Genomic DNA, 21,386 nt, shown 5'->3' on the forward strand with positions numbered 1-21,386 from the left:
CTCCGTCTTTAAACCCTTCGTCTTTCTCACCCACTATGTTGGGGGCTTTCCATACCCTCAAGGAAGTGTGTTCTCTGGACGAGGATACACTCTTCAGATTTAAGGATAGGTTTCAAATTCCTGACGAGACCAAGATCTGTCTCCCTCGTTCAGGTGAGAAGGCTTGCACTTTCAATCCTGGGGAGGTGTGCTTTTATGAAACTACCCTTTTGAGCGGCCTCAGATTCCCCGTCCATCCTTTCATCATGGAGCACCTAGGTATAGCACTGGGGCAACTTATGTCAAATTCCTAGAGGATCATCATTAGTTGCACAGAGATATGGATGATTGTAATGGAGGGAGATATGATTAGGATGGACAAACTCCTATATCTGTACCGTCTGAAAGAGTCAAAGGAGTTTGGGTACTATGAGCTGGTGCCCTGAGATAGGAAGGCTCATCATATCGCGAGTCTACCCTCGTCGTTTCGCTATTGAAAGTCTAGGTACTTCTTTGTTTCTAGAGATGGCTGGGAAACCCTTTCGGATGATCTTTGGGGAGACGTACCTAAGTTGTTGCGTAGGTGGGGGACACCCAAGCTTGGTGCGTCTTCCTTCATTTCTATTTTGTTTTGTTTTTTTTTTTTTTTTTGAAAGTATTTATCTTTGGTTCGTTTGACTCTAATGCCTCGCATTTCTTTGTTTCTTGTAGCCAAGGCTCGTCCAAAGCTAAAGAGAAGGTACAAGAACCGCATCAAGAATGCTACGGAATACGCGAGAACTATTGACGACTTTAACGAGCTGATTGATCCCAAGACGTTGGCTCGTCATTTCTTGGGTCCCGAATCTTTGCCCTACGTCTTGCGTGCAATAGCCAAAAAAGAAAAAAGTAAATGCTTGTCGTTTAGCATCCTCGTCCTTCTCCTTCCAACTTTATTACTAACATCCTATTCATGGTGATCTCTTGCAAAAATGATGACCAAATTTAACCAAGAGTTATATGCTAAGCTAAGGGCCAAGAAGAACGAACTCCTATCCAGCCTCGCTCAGAATTGTCCCAGGGCGGCGAAGGAGGTCGTGGAGACCATCACGTCTACTCCCGTCGCTTCTGATCCCAAGGCTACTTCTCCTGCTGCTTCCGTCGAGGAGATTACTTCTCGTCCAAAGAGGGCTCGTGGTAGCAATAAGGGAAAAAGTAAGGTTGACTCCAGCATTTGGGACGATGTTGCCACTGCTATAGGGAGGGCTCACAACGTCATTACTCCTAAGGAATTGAAGGATCTGAACGTTGTTCCTTCTCATGAGCTTGTGAGTCGCCACATCCATAAGCTCGTCCAGGTACACTCTTGAACTTTGTCCTTGTCATAAAATTTTTCCTTTTTGAAATGATTCCTGATCTATTCCTTATTGTAGCTATATTTTCTGTTTAAGGTCTTGGGAGAGACCATCCATCTTACTACTGAGTACTTGACTAGTGAGGAGAAGGTCGTCATGGCCCACTCCAAGGTTGATGTCCTAGAAGCTAAAGGTTCCACCTTGGGGAAAGGGCTAATAGCGGCAATGGACGGCGGGAACTGGATGAAGGAACAGATCAAAGCCCTGACTGACGAGTTGAAGGCGGAGAAGCTACTGAAGGAGCAGAAGGACAAACAGCTCCAAGCAGCTAAGCGTGAGGCTTCTAAGGCTGGGGACGAGGCAGTGTAAGCCTTTCAGCAAACTGACGAGTACAACGGAGTCCTCCTTGGCTAGTACTTCAAGGGCTTTAAGTTGCTAAGGAGGTACTTAGCCAAGCACAACCTTGGGGTAGACCTAGACAACCTAGACCTCGAGGCTGTGGAAAAAGAGATGGAAGCTGAAGAAGCCGTTGCCAGAGATACTGCGGACGAAAGGGCTGGTGATGGTGGTGACGATCAAGCTACTTGAGCTCTTCCATAAAAAGTTTACTCTAATTTTTTTTTTTGTTGGTTGCCCCTCTGTTTTAGGGCTCTTTGCATTTATTTTTGAACACTTTAAGGTTTTAGGTGCCCTATTGTTTTTTGGTTTTACTTCTGCACATTATGCTTTTGAACACTGCATTCTATCTAATTCAAGTAACTTTATCTTTACTTGGCCTTGCAAATTTTATTTTTCCTTTCGTAGAAATTTTGCCTTATTGTACTAGCCCCAATGTTGTGGTTTTCTCTAAGGGATTCACGTCTTTGAATTCGTCATTAGACATAAAGCCTTTGAAGGACTTATGTTATTGACTTTGTCGTTAAACTTATATCCTTTGAAGGATTTATGTCATTGACTTTGTCTTTAGACTTATATCCTTTGAAGGATTTATGTTGTTGGCCTCATTAGTAGACTTATATCCTTTGAAGGATTTATGTCATTGACTTTGTCTTTAGACTTATATCCTTTGAAGGATTTATGTCGATGACCTCGTCAGTAGACTTATATCATTTGAAGGATTTATGTCATTGGCCTCGTCGTTTGATTTATATCCTTCGAAAGATTTATGTCATTGGCTTTGTTATGTGACTTATATCTTTTGAAGGATTTATGTCACTACCCTCATCCTTTGACTTACATAGGAATTATTTCATTGTGAGTTGTTAGTTCTTTTGAGGAGATTTTATGGGTTGAATAACTTTTGAATGATTCCTTTATTGCATTGCTTTAGAGTAAAACAAGAATTTAATCAACGATTACAAGTGATTATACTTCTACTAGTGATACCTCTTCAAGTGTTCAACGCTCGAGGGACGAGGTAACTTGTTGTTGCCCAAAGATTCCAGGTAGTAGCTTCCTTGTCTTGAATAATGGGTGACTTTGTAGGGCCCCTCCCAGGTAGGGCCAAGTTTTCCATGAGTTGAGTTCTTCATTGCAAGCGTAACTTTCCTTAGGACGAGTTCTCCTATGTTGAATCTCCTGATCTTTACTCTCTGGTTGTAGTATCCTGACATCTTCTGTTGGTATCTGGCCATCCTTTTGCACATGTCATCTCTTATCTCATCTAAGCAATCCAGGTTCATCCTTAGCTATTCGTTGTTGGTTTCTTCATTGAAAAATTCCCTCCTTATGCTGGTGACCCCTACTTCAATGGGGATTACAGCTTCTGTGCCGTACGTAAGGTTGAACAGCATCTCTCCCGTTAGGGTTCTGGTCGTGGTTCTATAGGCCCAAAGGACACTTGGCAGTTCTTCAGGCCATGCTCCCTTTGCCCCCTCCAGTCGAACTTTGATGGCCTTCAACAGGGTTCGATTAGTCACTTTTGTCTATCTATTGGCCTGTGGGTGTCCTGGTGATGAGAAGTGGTTTTTGATTCCAAGTCCTGAGCAGAAAGATCGGAACACTTGGTTGTCAAATTGCCTGCCATTATCTAATATGATCGTCTTCGGTATACCAAACTTGCAAACAATGTTCTTCCACACGAAGCTTTGTACTTTTGCCTTTGTGATTATTGTTAGAACCTCTGCTTCTACCCACTTCGTAAAATAATCAATTGCCACGAATAAAAATTTTACCTTTTTTTTACCTTAAGGCAAGGGGTGTACTATGTTGATCCCCCATTACGCGAATGGCCATGGAGAGTTTATGATCGTTATCTTTTCTCCTGGGGTTCTCTGGACGTTCCCATACTTCTGACACTTGTCACACCTATTGACGAAGTCCTTCGCTTTTTTCCACATTGTTGGCTAGTATCCTGCTCTGGTAATCTTGGATATCAAGAATCTCGGTCCCGAGTGATCTCCGCAAATGCCTTCGTGGACTTCTTTCAGGATGTATCTTACTTCATCCTCTTCAACACACTTTAAGTAGGGGAGAGAAAATCCCCATTTGTAGAGCGTGTCATTCGGGAGTGTGAATCTGGTAGCTCGCTTCTTTTTCTTCCTTGCCTTGTCTGGGTCTAATGGTAGGTAGCCATCCTTTAGGTTAGAAATGAGGGGTGTCGTCCAGCTCATGCTCCCTTGTATGGAAAACATATGAAACTTTTCTATACTGGGGAATTTTTGTACCTCCATCTTGATTCCTAGTGGGTCGTCCATAGTTTCTGACAATGCTTGTCTCACCACTTTGTTTGCTTCCATATTCAAACTCCTTGGAACTTGCACAAATTCTACTTGTTCCAGATCTCTGGCAAGCTGGTTCGTCAACTTTTAAGTACTTTTGCATCCTCTGCTCTTTTTCTTCATAATCCCCTTTTATCTGCCCGATTACTAACCTGGAGTCACTTTTTAAGAGTACCTTTTTGGCTTCCATGGACTTGGCTAATCTGAGCCCCGTCAATATCGCTTCATATTCAGCCTCATTGTTGGTGGCTGGGAACTGTAGCTAGAACCCATACTTCAAGGCGTCCCCTTCAAGTGAGGTTATATATTTCACAATAAAGTTGAGTTGGCAATTTGGTAAGGAACATGTTTAGTGCATTGTGACGCACCAAGTCCTTATGGATTTTTGTCAAGAAAATTAGGGGAAAAATTGTTGAATTTTCATCATAGAAATTTAGTAGGAATTCCTATTAGGTCACAAAGCACGCATTGTGGCCACACGATTTTCAAATACCCAAAAACATTTTTGTCCTGAAAGATAATGTCAATAGCTTGTTTTATATGTTAATAAACAATTCAAAATAGAGTGTTGCGAAGAGATAAGCATCACAGGCTCTGAGACATGATTTTTTTTACCCTTGTGTAGATAGAGTTTGATAGCCATTCGTGACCCAGTCAAGAAAAAAGAAAAAGAAAAAAAGAAAAAAGAAAAAAGAGAAAAGAGAAAAAGGAGATAGAATACATTCCATCTAATCAAGTAAACAACGTGAGATAATTGATGCTACAAATTCAACATAATTAAACATTTTTTCTCCATTACTCTTTCACTTTCCTTTAGCACAATTTCCTAGACTCCAAGAAATTCTTCCTCTTGGTTGACAAGTTTAGGAGATAGAATACAAGTCAGTGTCCTTGTAACGTCTTGATTCTCTTCATTGACGAGTTTAGGCGATGGCCATGCAATTGAAAGAAAGACTATGCAAAGAAGCCACTGATAGCTGAGACTTCATAGAAATATTTGCCGAGACTCTATGTAAAACACTCTTGTACTTCCTGTTGCTAAAGATCTACAAAATTTAATAGTACTATTTTTATCATGCATGTGAGATAATGATACATACAAAATTTATTATATAATTCTTACAAACTTATGTGTCATGTCGGCTAATCCTTCTTTAATTTAATTTCATAAACCCACCTCAAGATGATCACCAACGTTGACAACAGAGGCATTAGCGATTGGTTCAACGGTAACCCATTTGTCTTGGTGTTGTATTTGTAAACCCTCAACCTCATCCTGAAGAAGAAGAGTGAGGAATCCGTAGTTGGAGTGGGGTGGCATTCCTAGGGTTATATTGGGTTCAGGGCATGGAGGGTAGTAATTAATAACCATTAGCTGGCTCCTGTCTTCAAAGTCCATTAAAATATCATCTTCTTTTGTCTAAAGGGAGAGACCTATTTTGTTTTTTTGTCAAACAGGATAGAAGCCAATAGAGAAAACCTACAAAAAAGAATCTGAAAAACCAAGTATTGTTGTATATGAAAACAACATTGTCCGAGATTGAAGATAGAATCCCAACATTTTGCAAGAACCCTGTGAAAGCTCGAATATGTGTGAAAACACAAGGGCTGTTTAGACCTTCAAATTAAAAATTTCGGCTCGGTTGATTTTACTCTAACTTAAACTAAGTGCGGAATAGAGTAAAATCAAATATCAATAATAAAATGAAAGCTAAAAGAGTAGAGAATATAGATGCAAACACAAGATAACACCGAGACATGTTATCGAAGAGGAAATCGAAGTACTTGGCGAAAAACCTCTCCACCGCCCTCCAAGCGGTAAATCGATCCACTAGAGAATAAGTTGGAGTACACGAATAACAAAAGACCCTCCAAGCCTAGTCTACCCCATATACTTGAGCCCTCCAAGCTCCTGTTACCAACTGACTTGATGAAGTCTTGTCTTCTCTAGCTATCTGGATCATGTAATTCAGCCCGATTGCATCCACCAAACAAATGGCTTCTTCCAATGCTTCCCAGGAGCACCAAAACCTCACTTTACACTCAGAATAGGTATAGTAAGTGTTTGGGCTATCAATCTCTCAAGGATTTGAATATGAAGAGGTAGGAATTAAGGAAAACCACAAAGGATTATGTAGAGAATTGTGGGTATGACAATCTCTAACTCTCAAGGGTTTTATCTAGGATTTTCTCTTTGAAAAGCACTCCTCTCAATATGTGGGTAATGAGGGTAATGAGGGTATATATAGTGTGGATGAAAATATGGTGTAGCAGATATGCCAAAATAGCAAAACAAAATGTTTCACAGGTATCTCATGGGAAGGCCTTATTCACAAAATACTCGCAAAAACCAGCTGTCATAACTCTTCGCATTCCAGTCATGTGCTCTGCATGTGGCTCACTTCGAGGAAGGCTTCTTGCGAAACTTCTTGCGAAATCCGCACTTTCTTCAATAGGTGCTTGAGTCTTCACACTTTCTCTCACACACAACCCATACAATGAAATCCCACAAAAAATACAAGGTACATATGATTGAACAAAATTACAATCACATTTGACACGGAATTAAAGCCAACATAAAATAGTTGTAAATCACAACTTTACACCCTGGAACCACTAGCAAAATCCCTATGATCAAGACTGCCATTGCTGCCAAATTATAGCCTCCTAAATAATAGTAAGCCCCATAAGGACTCAATATGTATAGGTCCTTGATACTCAAATATGTGCTGTTGATAAGATGGTAATCAATTAAAATTATGCCCCCAATCGGATCCAACAATGCAGAGTGTTCAACTAGCCAGGTGTAAACAAAGCTCTCACTTGATCTAAGAAGTCTCCAAGGCTGAAAAGAAATCCCAAGCAATGCTGTTAGAATAGATCCTCTTCTGAAGGTGAATTCTGAGGGACTGAGGTTGACAAGTGCATTGGCAGGTGCCACAACATTGGCAGCAATATTGGTTGTAATGGTGGCCAAGCTAATCCCAACAATAGCTAGGATTATAGTTCAGAATCCTCCTATTTGTCCAAGAATTTGAATTGGGTTGGAGATAACTCGGCCAAATATTACTTTGGTAGAGCAAGTCATGGCTAGGCCAACAAATGTAAATGCCCCCATGAAGATTGGAAGACCTGCCTGACCGATAACTTGATCAGTTTGGCTCTTGGCATATCGAGTAGAATCCGGTATGTTAAGTGCAAGAGTAGCCCAAAAGCTATCGTTTGCAGTGAGTGAAGGAAAGAAGAGGGACCAAAATTGTGAGGATAGCCTAGAGGACAAGGAGAGCATGTAGCCAAAGGCACCAGCTTTCACATAAGCCCAAATGAGTAACCAAGATGCGAGTATAATGAGGATAGGAGCTGAGTACTTTTCAAGCCGTCTGATTCCTTCCATAGAAATTCACGTATGGTCCAATATGCCTCACCACACCTAATGATGCCGAATTTTGCTCCATTGAATGTGATTCCAAAAACAAAACAGTCTATAGAGTCTGGAGGAGAAGAAAAGCACCTTGTTTGAAATGCATCTTCTTTGGGATATCTTGGAAGTTCTATTTTGATCTTGTTGAAGGGATGGAAAAAGAAGATACTACAATCTTTTCGAGACAAGAGTAGCCACCCATACTTTGAGAAACGAATATTTGCACCTCACAATCTTGGTATGTGCATTTGTTAAGTGTCATTTTGTATTGGGTGAAAAAATTTGCATGTGTGATTATCCAAGGAGATCAAACATGGAGACTGAGAATGTGGGGAATCCATTAGAGGTAGTAGCGGCCAATTGATGGGAGTAATTGATCGCCATGATTTGCAAATGGCACGAAAAGCTAAGAGGTCCCAAACAAAGAGGTGTGCTGAAACTAGACAAAGAACATCTTGTGGAAGCTCAGACCATGATCCATTTTGCCCTTCTCCCTTTTCTTGGTCTTGCTTGAAAGATTGAACATATTTGTTGAGGTTCTGTATTAACCATTTTAGTTAGAAAAAATAATAATAATCAAAAGGGAGCTAGAGAAGCAGTTTGAGTTATTGTGATTTAAAAGAGCAAGAGTCTTTGCTTATGGAGCTTAAGAACATGGTGTTATTGGAGATTGCTCATGTTGAGTTCTTGGATAGGGAAATTTCATCTGCGGAGGCTGAGAATGAAAGACTTCGAAATTTGGTGGTACAATATGTGGGAGTTTTAGAGTAATTAGAACATTGGAAATCAAAAAATGGGTCACTTCAAAGGAAGCTAAAGAGGCTTTTGAGAAGAACCAAGCAGCAATCACGTGTTAAAAGAGACCAAAATATGAAGATTGAAGCTACAGAAGCAGAAATTTTGAGAAATTGTGATGAGCTAGAAACAAGGTCTAATGTCATCAAAAAATTGGAGGAAGAGTTAGAGAATTGCACAAAATTATGGACCAAATGCAGGAGGAAAAGAATGAACTTTTGAATAAGCTTGAGTTGGCAGAGAAAATTCAGTCCAAGGTTTGAGCATCCTTTGTACATTCAGTTCTTTGTTAGTGAAGCTAATACCAACGAAGCAAACCAACCCCAACCCCAACCATCAGAAGGCCATAGCAGCCAAGGTCAGTTGGGCCATTTATATATGGCCCGGTCGCTTGTGAATTTATTCTACTTAGGCTCTTCACCAAAAAGAACAAGGAAAAAATCGATTGGTCCTAGACTTCACGTAAACCAACAAGCTCAGGCCCACAATGAGCCGAAATGTGAGAGCTGAATAGCGGGTTCAAATCCTCGTAATGATAATGAAGCCGACCCACTCAAGCCTGTAGTGGGCCTTTACAAAATTATTTAATTATCGGTTGAAACTTCGCTGCCAAAAAATACGACCTTTCTCAAATCTCACAACTTCTTCGCTGCGTTGTTGTTGTTGTCTCTCTCAAACCCGTCTTCGTCTTCTTACTTCTTTCCTACATTTCATTTTTATCACTTTCCTCACTCTCATTCTCAATTTTCGTTATGGCTTCTTCAAGCTCTGGAATCACAATCCCTGCCCTAGGTACCCTTCCATTTTTTGCTTTTTTGTTTTTCTTACATAAACACACTCCAATTCTCAATTCGCTTAATTTTACTTCTTTTCACACTCTTTAATTTCAAATTTATGGTTTTTTTCAGTGCTAACAAATTTCTCATGAGCTCTTTTCGTTCTTACTAATGGGTGCTACATAGGGCCTTATAATCTCGTTTATGATTTTATTTTATGATGAAATGATGGTCTTTTCTGTTTAAACTTTGTCATGTTAACATATCTGGAGGGACAATAACCCTTGATTGTAGTAGATATAGGTGTTTTCTTAGGACTGGGGAGGATGTGGAATTCCCATTGTGGATTTTTGAGAATTTAGAGGATGCTCTATGTGCAAATACTTGATGATGATAGCTATTCTAATTTGGCACTGGACATCTAGATTTTTATATCTGAATGCATGTTTGCTTTGTGACAGACATATAATGAAATTCAGCGCTGCTTTCTGACAGTTGGTTTATCCACGTTCCTTCTGAATGTGAGTCCCATTCTCGGTTTTCTTTGTTTTATGCCTTTACAAAGGTATTATCTTGTTCTGTAAAGATTATAATCTTATGAGTTACTTTTTTGGTGGATGGTGCAATTCTTTCTTTTTATTTTTAAAATAAGACAAGTTTTAAGTTGGCATCTTTTCCTGTAGGAGTCGGAGTTTTAAGATATAAATAAAATTTTAATGTTCTGTCTTTTCTATTGCCACATATTTCTGCTACCAGAAATGCAGGTTGAAGGAAGAACCTTTGACTTTTAGATGAGCAAGATTTAGGGGTGCAAAAGGCCCTCTCAGAGGTAGTTAGTTATGAGCTGATAGTCTTAGAGTCTTTCTTTCTTTTTCTAATACTGTTAGTAAAATATTCCTGTTTCTTATTAGATTCTGATTTCTTTGGTGGTAGTTGATTGTGGTTATGGCTTCTCACTGTTACTTGGTTGGTCCATCTGGGGAGTTTTTTGTTGAATATCTTGTACAGCATTGTGCTCTACCAGATCAGGACAGAAACGAGCTTGGGACCTCCAAGGAAGTCTTTGGGTCTAGTGGCACATATGTTCCTTCCCAATGCAAGAGATCGGAGGTTTACATCTGACTTCTATAGATGTGAAACTTCAAATTCGTTGATTGATTTGTCTTAAAGAGAACTTCATATTCACAATTTCAGATGTCCCAAGTGATGGGATGGTATACTTAAAAAAAATGGTAATTTTTGTTGTTGACAAGATTGGTACATCCAACAATAGTTAGTGTCACATTGTTTCCAGTTTTCCAGTTAAGCACTGTGAATCCTAGTGGATGGATAGCACTTTAAGGGTCAGGTTTGTAGGTTAGAAGCTAGATGTTACCTTACAATATCAAAATTTTGCATATATCTAGTCATTTCTGCCTGTTATGGCCATTTAGTAGTAGCTTGTGTTCTTCTCAGGTCAAAATTTGGGCGGTTTGTCCAACAGAGTTGTGAGCAATCTGGGAAAAAGGACTCCTTTTGTTGACTATTACAATTCCTGAAATTGAGGTATGTCAGACAGCTAAATCTTTAGTGGTGACTTTACCTTTATTGGGTTTTCTTGGTTTCTTTATGACTAATAATGTTGAACTAACTATAACATCTTTCTTCTTCATCTTTTAATATATATCCAAAAAATTTTGCAGCATATTCTTTGGCCTTTTCTGTTAAAGATGATCATTCCAAGGGATTATATTGGTGCAGCTGCCACAGTACGACTTTTTCTACAACTTGTTGCATATTCCTTGTATGTGGGGAAATTTTTCTATTCCCAGTCTTTCACTGTTTCTTTTCATGTATGCTTTTGGCGTTTATGTGGCTTGTTTCATATTCCTTCTTAAATAAGATTCTGCCTAATTGTCGTTGGAAGTAGAAACTGTGAATTTCTGAATTTATGATGCAATTATTATAAGAGTTGGCTGAAAGTTTTATCATTGTGACCTTTTTAAAATTAAAAAAAAAAAACAAAAACAAAAACTCTTTGCACAAATTCATACACATGCTGCTTTTACAGGTTTGTGGATGTATTTCAGAATTGTGCAAGCATAGACTATCTCATAGTGATAATATGCGTAGTGAGTGTAAAGCTCGTTCTGATATACCAAATCCTTAGGTAGGATCTTTGCTGGCGTCTACAAGGTATTTAGTTTCTGATTTCTTTGTCCACTTTATGACAGTAACATCAGCAAAATGGTTGGTGCACATGTTTAGGAGCTTTTAGCTCACTTGGTGGTGCTTTTGCATGATCCTTTAGCAAGGGAGCAGTTGGCAACTCAGATTTTGACAGTAAGCATCTCCTGGCCATGATTTGTGTAAATTATGTATAAGTTTCTATATGTCAAAACCAATATGTAAATTGAGGGGTCCACTATTCTCTGTTCAAATTCTAATAAAAATAATTGATAGGAATGATATTTCCTTATACTTGCTTAGAATATATTAATGTACTCTACTTTCTCCTGAAACTAGAAGTGTTTCAAGTTTTCTTTCTGGTGCTATCTCCTGTCTTCATACTGCGAATGGGTTGTTTTTACTTTGCTTGGGGTCCAATGGATGATGTCTAAAAGAGTTGTAGACTTACTTTTTGGATGGAGGAAAGGGTTTGGTAACCATGGAGGCCCTTTTTCTGGGAATCTGGCTCCTTTATTTTTAATGCGGACACTTCGGAGGGAGATAAATAAGAACAACTGTGTTTTGAAGAAGTCCATGTTCTTGTGATCATTGTTTATGCCGTCTTGTATGATTGGATCTACTGATGAACGGTTGATTATAGACTTTATAGATTTTATTTCTGATTATAATTGTTTAGTAGGGTTTGCATCCGCACCCTATGCATTCAAAGTCTTTTCTCTCTGATCAATAAAAAATATTGCAAGACAATACCGCATACACTTCGTAATTCTGAATCAAACTTGAAAAGGGATGTTGGAGAGGGGGGGGGGGGTGTTTAAAACCTAAAGACAAAATTGGAGGTTTCTGTATTCAATGAGGGATGAGTCTTTGTCTCTATTATATGGTTAATATTCAAAGACTGGAAATTTTGGTTAGAACTTTGGCAATTTTCATGAAATTGTGTGTCAGTGACGTGATGTTTTTAAAAATTATTTCTATCATGCTCCTTACATTGATTTTATTTGGATTAATTACAATACTTGAATGGAAAAATATGTGTTTATTTGTTTTCATTGACTTGCTGGTCCTTTGTTATCTAGAACCTCTCTTTCCAAAAAATAACAACTTGTTTTGGCAAGATGAGGTTATATCGTTATGTGCACAAAACTGATTTGGAATTGAAAGTTCATATTCAATTGAAGTTTTGAAGCTTTCTAATGAGTACATACTGTTGTGTGGGAGTGGAAAACTAATGAAATGTTGTGGCCAGTAATATATATTCGATGCTTAAAGAGAAATCTATTCTTTTGTTTTTGGTTCAAAAAATGATAAGAATTTTTAAAAAAATTAAAAAAAAAAACTATTCTATAGATATATGAAAGTGGTAATTGTAAATTAAAAATTGGCTGATCTCTTTACAATTATATTGGGTAAAAGTGGGTTAAGTTCAGTTCATTAGTTGACGAACATTGTGGGATCAGGTAGATCTTTGTCATTGTGAGAAGATTTTACATACATTTTAGATCTCCCATCCAGCCATTCATAAAAAAATGTTGGCAAAATTGTTTGCGGTTAAGCTTCTTTGGATAACTTATATAGTTTACAAAGGTATACAAAATGGTTTTGCATTAGAATCTAATTATTGTAGTCTTTGCTAAGCTCTGGATTCCAAAAATGAAGGCATATGTTAGTGACACGGAAAGCTTGATGCAGGATCTGTCCTATCAAGAGACTTGGGATGACATGATAATAAATAAGTCTTTTTGAGTTTCTATTCATTCAGATGATATATGTTCCTCTTTCCATCAATATATTTTGATTAAATAGTTAAACACTAACAATTAAACACAGTGTGTATATTTTCCCCTTTTATAAGTCCACTGTAGTTTTTTTTTTAATAAGTAATAAGTATTTATTTATATAAAAAAATAGCGTCACCCAAGTATATAGGAAGTATACGACTAGGGACCATACAATTAATTACGCAAATTACATAAGTCTATTAAATCAAGAATCAAACATAGAGTGTGACTACATAAATAGATATCCAATCCAACAAAGTTCTTGATGCAGGAGGTAGTGGGAAGACAGATTAATTATATAATATTGGATTTTATGTCTGATTTTGTTGTTCCCCCTTGTCCTATGTCAGTTCTAATGAAAAAAAAAAAGCTTTAGCTCAAGCATAGTTCTCTTTGTATGCAAATTACATAAGTCTATTAAATCAATAATCAAAAATAGAGAGTGACAACGTAAAATAGATATCCAATCCAACAAAGTTCTAAAGGAAAAATGCTTTAGCTCAGGCATAGTTTTCTTTGTATCTTCAAAGCACCAGTTATTCATCTCCCTCCAAAGATACCACATCAAGCAATGGTGGGTAGCCATCCATATAGACTCATGTCCTATGACACCCAAAACAAGCTTGCCAACGAGCTAGTAAATCAACCACAAACTTTGGCATCACCCAACAAACCCAATACCATAGACCATAACTTTAAAGCAATAGGGCAATGGAGTAATAAATGGTCTACTGATTCCCTGTTACATTTGCACATATAACACCAATCCAGAGGACACACAAGCCTTCTTCTATGATTGTTGCCAGTCAAGATTTTCCCTAGGGGCTGCAATCCAAACAAAGAAAGCAACTCTAGAGGGGATCTTCTGTTTCCATATGCTTTTCCAAGGAAAGATTGGATATTAGTATGTAGCAGGACATGATAGAAACCCCATAGGTAAACATTGATAAATCAGCTACACTCTCCTCCTTTGCATGACTAATAGTAAATAATTCTAGAAAACATGTTGCAAAAGAGTTCTTCCCACACCACTGATCGTTCCATTTCACCTTAGTCCATCCCTTAATTCAAATTTGAATGTAATGTGAGAAAGTGGACCAACCCTGCCTAACATTCTTCCACAAAATTACTCTATAAGGACCAGGTGCTGGATTGGAGCACCCAACCCCAACACCCCCCCCCCCCCCCCCCCCTGCCCAAAAAAATCATAGTCATGTTACACCTCTTTCACTCTCCTCCAAAGTGCATCCCTCTCAATTCCACACCTGCACAACCATTTTCCTAGCAAAGCTTCATTAAAATTGCTCAAATTTTAGATAGCCAATCCACCTACTCAAAGAGGAGCGCAAACTTGATTCCAATTAAAAAACGAAATTTCAACTCATCCCCTAAACAACTCCATAAGAAATTTCGTTGAAGTTGTTCAATTTAGTTAGCCACCTCAGCAGGAATGAGAAATAAAGATAGGAAATATGTCAGTTAGTTAGATAAAGTACTTTTAATTAAAGTGACTCTACCTCCTTGGATAAGTAAATTTGTTTCCATCCAACCAGTCTCCCTGGCACCTCCTCTAAAATAGGATTCCATAATGTCTTCTCCTTAAATTTGGCACCTAGAGGAAGTCCTAAATATTTCATTGGGAGTGAACCTTGCTTTCAACCTAGAACATACAACAACATCTCAATTTTAGGAACTGCTCTCACAGGCACCAATTCCAACTTGTCCAAATTTATGTTCAGGCCCGATACTCCTGAAACGAGAGAAGAATCAGCCGGACAAACAAAAGCTGATCAAGATCAGCAGCGCTGAATATCAGGGTATCATCGGCAAAGCGGAGATGAGATACCTTAATAATATTCCCACTGTATCTCCCACACTGAAACCAGATATGCATCCATCATTTACTGCCTTATCCAGCATTCTACTTAGTGCATCCAAAACAATGGCAAATAACACAGGAGACAGGATCTCTCTGTCTCAGACCCTAGAACTCCCAAAAAATCCACAAGGGTTGTTACTTTAAAAAAAAAAAAGGTTCACATGACAGATGTTGAAAACCCACTAGGTGGAGGGTGAGGTCATTCTTCAAGTTTGATTTGTCAATGAGCTCTAGTTCATTGGGCACCTCTTGGAAGATCTAGGTGGAGGGTGAGGTTGTGGGTTCAAGACCCACTAGGTGCATGTGTAACTTGCCAATAATAGAAAAAACATTCTTTGAGTTTGATTTACCTGGTATATGACTGGAAACTAATTTTTCTAAATAAGCACCAAAGCAGAACTGCAAATTGGTCTAAATTATTTCTGAATGTTGCACAATTTGTTTACTTGTATTATGCACATGAAAAAACAATATAACTCTAATTAAAAAAAAAAAATCTTTATCCTTACAAAAGAATTAGAGAAGACATAAAATTGGTCTAAATTATTTCTTAAAGTTGCATAATTTGTTTACTTGTATTAGGTGCTCGAAAAAACAATACAACTCTAATTTTAAAAAATTCTTTATCTTTACAAAATAATTAGAGGACATTTCTAAGTACCTTAAAAGTAGACAAGATGTGCTGGGAAACTATGGTATCCTGATTCTTACAATTATGTATAATATGTCTCTTTATTATTGGATGACAGTTTCTTGCGGAATCGTTGGATGTGATTCAAGACACCAATCGGGTGATATCTCTTGGAAATGCTTTCACCAGACAATATGAGCTATATAATACTTCTAATGATGAACATTCTGCACTCCTTTACCGGTATCAATACTTTTTTAATTCAATATTGCTCCATTAAATTCAGGAAGCATTTTTTAATCGATATTGTTTTCTTTTGCACTGGAAGTGATTTGATTTCTTATTTTCTTCAAGTTGTGAGTGTTTTTGAATACATGATGTATAGGTATTAGGGTATTTCCCTGCACGTAGATCTTCGGTTATAGATTTTACTGGCACTTTTATGAAACCCATTTTGGCCATTGTCAATGGAAAGTGAGGTTAACCTTTTAACTTTGGAAGGGTATATGTTTTTGTTTTTGCAGGTGCTTCGGTATTCTTCTTCAAAAGGTGAATGACAGCGATTATGTTTGCGATAGGATAGATTGGATGTATAAACAAGCTGACATTTCAATTCAAACAAACAGGCTTAGGTTGGCAAAAGCCATGGGACTGGTATCGTAAGAGTTTGGTGCGTGTTGTTTTCTGTTTCCATTTGGTTATGTGTTTATAATATATATTGCTTTTGATTAGATTGCAGCATCCCACTTGGATACTGTATTGGACAAGCTGAAAGATATTCTGGATAATGTTGGGCAAAGCATATTTCAAAGGTACTATCTTCTAAGATAAATTTATTCTCTCTTTTTTCTTTTTGTGGTTACATATATACACACAAATGAATATGTACAAATATAGCTATATATATGTAAGATGAGTTTAGAGGGACACTCTCTTCTCTATGCCCTCAGTTGCTTTTTGTTATGGCTTTCTTGATAGCATGAGATGCAATAGAATTTTTGGCTTTTCTATTATTGTTAATATGATTGAATATAGTACCCTAAAGAATTAATCGATAACCAACATCGCTGAAATGCCTTTTAGACATTGAGTTTATGTTTAATTTCAAAACTTACATTTGATAGATTCTAACGGTTACTGCAGGTTTCTTATCAAGGTTTGGGGCTGAAATTAGATTATATAGAAGTGCCTATGCTTTTGTTTCAAACAACTATGTTTTCCCCTTTTTTTAACTCAGGCTGGATGCTTTAATTGTGCCTTAATTGATTCATTAGAAGGATGTAGAACCCCACCTGCCCCAAAAGAAAAGAAAGATATTGTTACATTTTTTTTCTTTTATTTTTGAGTGGTAATTTTCATTGGGTACGTAATATCTTCTACATCAGTGTAATACTTTTTGGTATTTTAATTTTTTTTAACTAGGTCAGTGTTAGCCTCCCCCTCCCCCCCCCCCCCCCCCGACCCCCAAAAAAATGCTTCCTTTTTTCATGTATTTGTGATTTTATATGAAAAACGTGTATCAGTTAAGGATATTCATGTGAACAAGCTCTTTATTCAATCTATTGCAGATTCCTATCCATTTTCTCTGACAGTTTTAGAGCAGAAGAGTCTGATGATAAACATGCTGCTTTGGCTCTAATGTATGGCTATGCGGCGAAATACTCCATCAACAGTTGTTGAAGCCAGAATAGATGCACTTATTGTATGAGATCTTGTCTTTTCTCCTAATGCTTCTCCATGGAGATCTCAGTATATACTATAACTACTGCATTCAGTTTCTTATGTCTCGTCTTTGTTTATTCCTTTTGCAGGGGACTAATATGCTTTCACAGCTTCTTCATGTGCGCCACCCTACAGCAAAGCAGGCGGTTATCACTGCCATTGATTTACTAGGTCTGTATAATTATGTGAATCTGGTGTCTTAATGTCCTCTGCTGCAGTTTTACATTTTTTTTTTCTGGAGTTAGTTTGAGTGAAATTGTTCACTAAAAGTGAAGAAGGCCTAGAATCCTTGAGAACCAAAAAGAAATGGAAAGGGAACCTCCAGAGGCTTTTTATTGTTCTTGCTTTGTCTGTGAAACCTATTGGATTTTCTTTTCATGAATGTAAAAATTGTCCATTTCTTTACTTAACCAAAAAAATAAAAAATAAAATAAAAAACAATTGTCCAAAAATTTCATTAAAAAGCTGCCAAAGCTAGTCAAGTTACACTCCACATGCCATTTACGTTATATATACTATGCTGCACTTGTTGCAATTGAAATTTGTTCCTTAATGACTGATTGTAATTTGCCACTTGTTTTATCTAAAGGGTTTAAACTTATTGAAAAGATAAACATATTCTTTCTTTTTGATTATCAGCCTTTTGAAGATAATGGCATTATTTGATGGTGATAATGCAGGTTGTGCTGTCATTAAAGCTGCGGAGAATGGTGCATCATTTCCTTTGAAAAGAAGGGACATGATGCTTCACTATATTTTGACCTTAATTAGCTGAGAGGCCTGAGATGACAATGAAGACTTTGTTGATTCTAATCTTGAACTTCTCCATACTCAAGTGTATACTACTTATCAAATCATTATGTCTTGTTCTAAAGCTATCAGTTGTGGTTTACTTTTGTTGGGAACTGTTTTAACTTTTCCTCTTTTTTGATGCTTTTGTAGGCCCTTGCCTTAAGTGCCTGCACTACCTTGGTTTCTGTGGAGCCAAAACTAATGGTTGAAACACAAAATCATGTGATGAAGGTACAAAATTTTGATAAATTGGATTATCTGTCATTAAAAATGGGAATTTTACTCTATAACATTTGTTTCGAATTCATAAATTTTTTGACAAATTCGGCAGGCAACGCTTGGGTTCTTTGCTTTGCCTAATGATTCGGTAGATGTTGTCAATCCCCTTGTTGACAACCTTATCACTCTCTTATGTGCAATTCTTCTCACAAGGTATTCTAATCAAAAGGTCTTTGCTTTTCCTGACTTGCTTATTCCTTTGAGAGCATTAATGTTTCTTTGTCTCTAGAAGTTTTGGTTAAATGTATTATATTAATTGATGACATAATTTGCTTTTGCCGTTACTTGTTTCTAATATCTGAATGGAGTATTTTCATATAGAAATTATTTGGTTCAATTTTTGAATTCTATATTTTGAACGGGACTTTAAAAAATTAAGCAGATGTATGTTATTGAATTTTTCAAGGTTGCTTTTTCTTCAATAAGGAGTACTAATTCTGTGGAAGCACCCCAGTGACTGAAGTTTCTAACTCATACCCACGTAATATGTTACTTCTTGCATGCACTTGGTAGCTTTTATGAACGTATAAGTGATCCCTTAATACTGATCTATCCTTTTACTGAAAGAGTGAAGAACAGTGGGGCTTTAATACAATCCATATGCATAGAACTGTATATATAACTCTATCTGTATGTGCATGTGCTAATTGATCTGTCATGTAAGATTTTATATTTTTCTCATCTAATTTTCAAAATTATAAAACTCAGTGGAGAGGATGGGAGAAGTCGAGCAGAGCAGCTATTGCATATGTTGAGACAAATTGATTAGTATGTTTCTTCACAAGTGGAGTATCAAAGGAGAAGAGGTTGTCGGGCAGTTTATGAGATGCTTCTCAAGTTTAGGACGGTTTGCATCAGTGGATATTGTGCGCTTGGCTGCCGTGGAAGTTGAACGCATAGCAAGCAAGTTGGCCATACTGTGCATGGGAATTTTGCCAACTTACCATGTAAAATTGTTTACTGAGACAGTTTCCTAATCACTTGTTTCTCTCTCGCTTTTTTTTTTTTATAATTTTATTTAAGAAAAAGAGTCTTGTAGGCTGTAGCTCGGTGGCATTACTTGATCTCTTATATTAAGAGAACTAAGGTTCAAATTCCCCCACCACCACTTGCAACTATGAATTTTCAAAAAGAAAGATAACATCAGCTCTTCTTTTTGTTTTAGGTTTTGGCCAGAGATTGAGAAGGTGGGGCTGACAATTGGGTTGTGAAATGCGAATGTGGCGCTCAAGATGATGATGGGGAGAGGATGGTGGAATTGGGGGGCCGACGAGGCTAGGGCCCCATTTTCCAGCAATGACCGGTCAAGGTCAATCAAAGTGGGGATTCACAGATGATTCTCAGCATAGAAAAGATCTTAACAAGTCTGATCACCATTTATAGAAGGATTGAACGGCGAATTGATCATCGACTCAAGCACGTATTGCCAGCTACTACCAAGTGCATATCGCGAAAGGAGACAAGCCAAAGACGACCTGTGTGACAAGCAAGCATTGAAAGCTCTGCGTAGCGTTCTTATTCTTAATGAACAGTATTACACAACCGGGTGGAGGACTCATGTAAAACTTCTTCCTTTAGGTCCCCGTTCAGGAGTACGAGAACAAGGACACTGGGTACAAGGAATAAAACAATTCAATCATTTTCTATTGTGCTCATGGTCAATTTCATGTGAAATTGGTGACTTGGCAATGAAAACTGATAGGACAGATGATTTCTTCTCTTTCCACTACATCTATTCAAGCATCAATTTTCTTCTTTGGGGCTATAGAGAGTCAGGGTTTTGCACTTACCATCACTCCAGCCTAGAAGTGGTTTATATGATGGAGATGGGAGCTAAAATTAGAAATGAAGTTCATGCTTATGGTTAATTTCATGCGAAAATGGTGACTTGGCAATGAAAAATGATAGAAAAGATGACTCCTGTTTCCATTTCTTTGGGTACATAAAGAGTCAGGGTTTTGCACTTTTGATCACTCTAGCCTAGAAGTGATTTACATGATGGAGATGGAACTGAAATAAGAAATGAAGGGTTTGCAGGAAAGATGCTATAAATTCTAATTTCTTTACATCTCTGAGAATATGTTATTTATGATTTTTGTGCTTCAATTTACCTTCCAAATGAAAGTGACTGCAGTTCAATTATTATTATTATTTTATATATATATATATATATATATATTTACTGCAATTCTTCTGTTTAAGCAGGCTAAGTTTGTAGTTAAAACCTTATATTCCTTTATTGAGATACATATCCTTTCATGAAAGGTTTGAAGTTGATGCCTGAAGCTTTAATGGGGTAACTGTATTCCCATTTTTAAATGATTGGTCTTAAGCATTGTAGCTCAATGGTGAATTTACATTTGAGATCTACACTAAATTTCAGCTTCATATTGTTTCAAAAAGAATTCTGTTGGCAGTTCATAACAGCTACTATTATTGTGGTAATTTTTATAGGTTCAATGTATATGTATAATTTTGAGTAAATCCCTAAGTCGAAAACAAAAATACCAAAGGGAAGGTGCATGGGGGGAAGACCCCCTAATTCCCTCTAATTTTTGGTTAGGAGTGAGACACGTGGCATTTATTTGATTTCATGCAGTTTACATGAAAATTCTAAGACCATTGGATTTTTTAAATGCCACGTATTTCACATCCAGCTAAAAATTGGAGGATTTAAATGGGAGGGGAGCCTCTCCCACACCAGTGGTCTCTTTTTTGCACCGTTTTGTTTTGTTGTATTTTATGTAATTTTGTATGTAGTTTAATTGTTCCACTGATGGTGTGATGGTTACTATTTACCTGGCAATTGCAACTGCCTTTTCCCTCGTTTTTATTTATAAGGTTTTATAGAACCAATTGCGTGTAAAGAATATAAGGATGGAGATGATAACAGCCACCGAACGGGGTTGGATTCATATTTGTCCCAATATGATGTGCAGTTGCAGCTGCCTTTTACGTACAGCTTTTTGGAAACCTAATTTTTTTCTCCCTTCTTCCTCACTTTTTCAAAATTTTTCAAGGTATAAGTATATTTTAGCGCACTTTTATCAAAGAGTTTTCAACAAAATGCTAAATAAACTATTCCCAAACGAACACTTAATATCTAAA

General features: G+C 37.4%; 1 protein-coding gene, 1 long non-coding RNA gene and 2 pseudogenes across 2 annotated transcripts; 2 read left to right on the top strand and 2 right to left on the bottom strand.

Annotated features, from left to right (window-relative positions):
- Positions 1 to 3,896: 3,896 nt before the first annotated feature.
- Positions 3,897 to 5,432, bottom strand: LOC126690838 (probable 2-oxoglutarate-dependent dioxygenase SLC2). Its single transcript, XM_050385964.1, has 2 exons — positions 5,211 to 5,432; positions 3,897 to 4,289 (listed from the first exon to the last, which is right to left on the bottom strand). Exons 1-2 carry the CDS (start codon positions 5,430 to 5,432, stop codon positions 3,897 to 3,899), a joined length of 615 nt encoding a protein of 204 aa, XP_050241921.1.
- A 7-nt stretch (positions 5,433 to 5,439) lies between these two features.
- On the bottom strand, positions 5,440 to 7,427 carry LOC126690839 (purine-uracil permease NCS1-like; annotated as a pseudogene).
- A 681-nt stretch (positions 7,428 to 8,108) lies between these two features.
- On the top strand, positions 8,109 to 18,162 carry LOC126690942 (protein SHOOT GRAVITROPISM 6-like; annotated as a pseudogene).
- Positions 18,163 to 18,167: 5 nt separating this feature from the next.
- LOC126691929 (uncharacterized) lies at positions 18,168 to 20,402 on the top strand. The gene is made up of 4 exons (XR_007644894.1): positions 18,168 to 18,230; positions 18,331 to 18,431; positions 18,987 to 19,225; positions 19,444 to 20,402. It is a non-coding gene; the product is annotated as an uncharacterized LOC126691929 (long non-coding RNA).
- Positions 20,403 to 21,386: the final 984 nt, after the last annotated feature.

The sequence above is a fragment of the Quercus robur genome, chromosome 7 (assembly GCF_932294415.1).
Source record: "Quercus robur chromosome 7, dhQueRobu3.1, whole genome shotgun sequence".
Lineage (NCBI taxonomy): Eukaryota > Viridiplantae > Streptophyta > Magnoliopsida > Fagales > Fagaceae > Quercus > Quercus robur.

Bases quoted from the DNA above. Each gene is read 5' to 3' on its own strand.
- LOC126690838 (XM_050385964.1), bottom strand. From the start codon at position 5,432: ATGGACTTTGAAGACAGGAGCCAGCTAATGGTTATTAATTACTACCCT. The intron at 4,290-5,210 runs GTGGGTTTATGA...TTCTAGCTACAG, and splicing joins ACGTTGGTGATCATCTTGAG to TTCCCAGCCACCAACAATGA.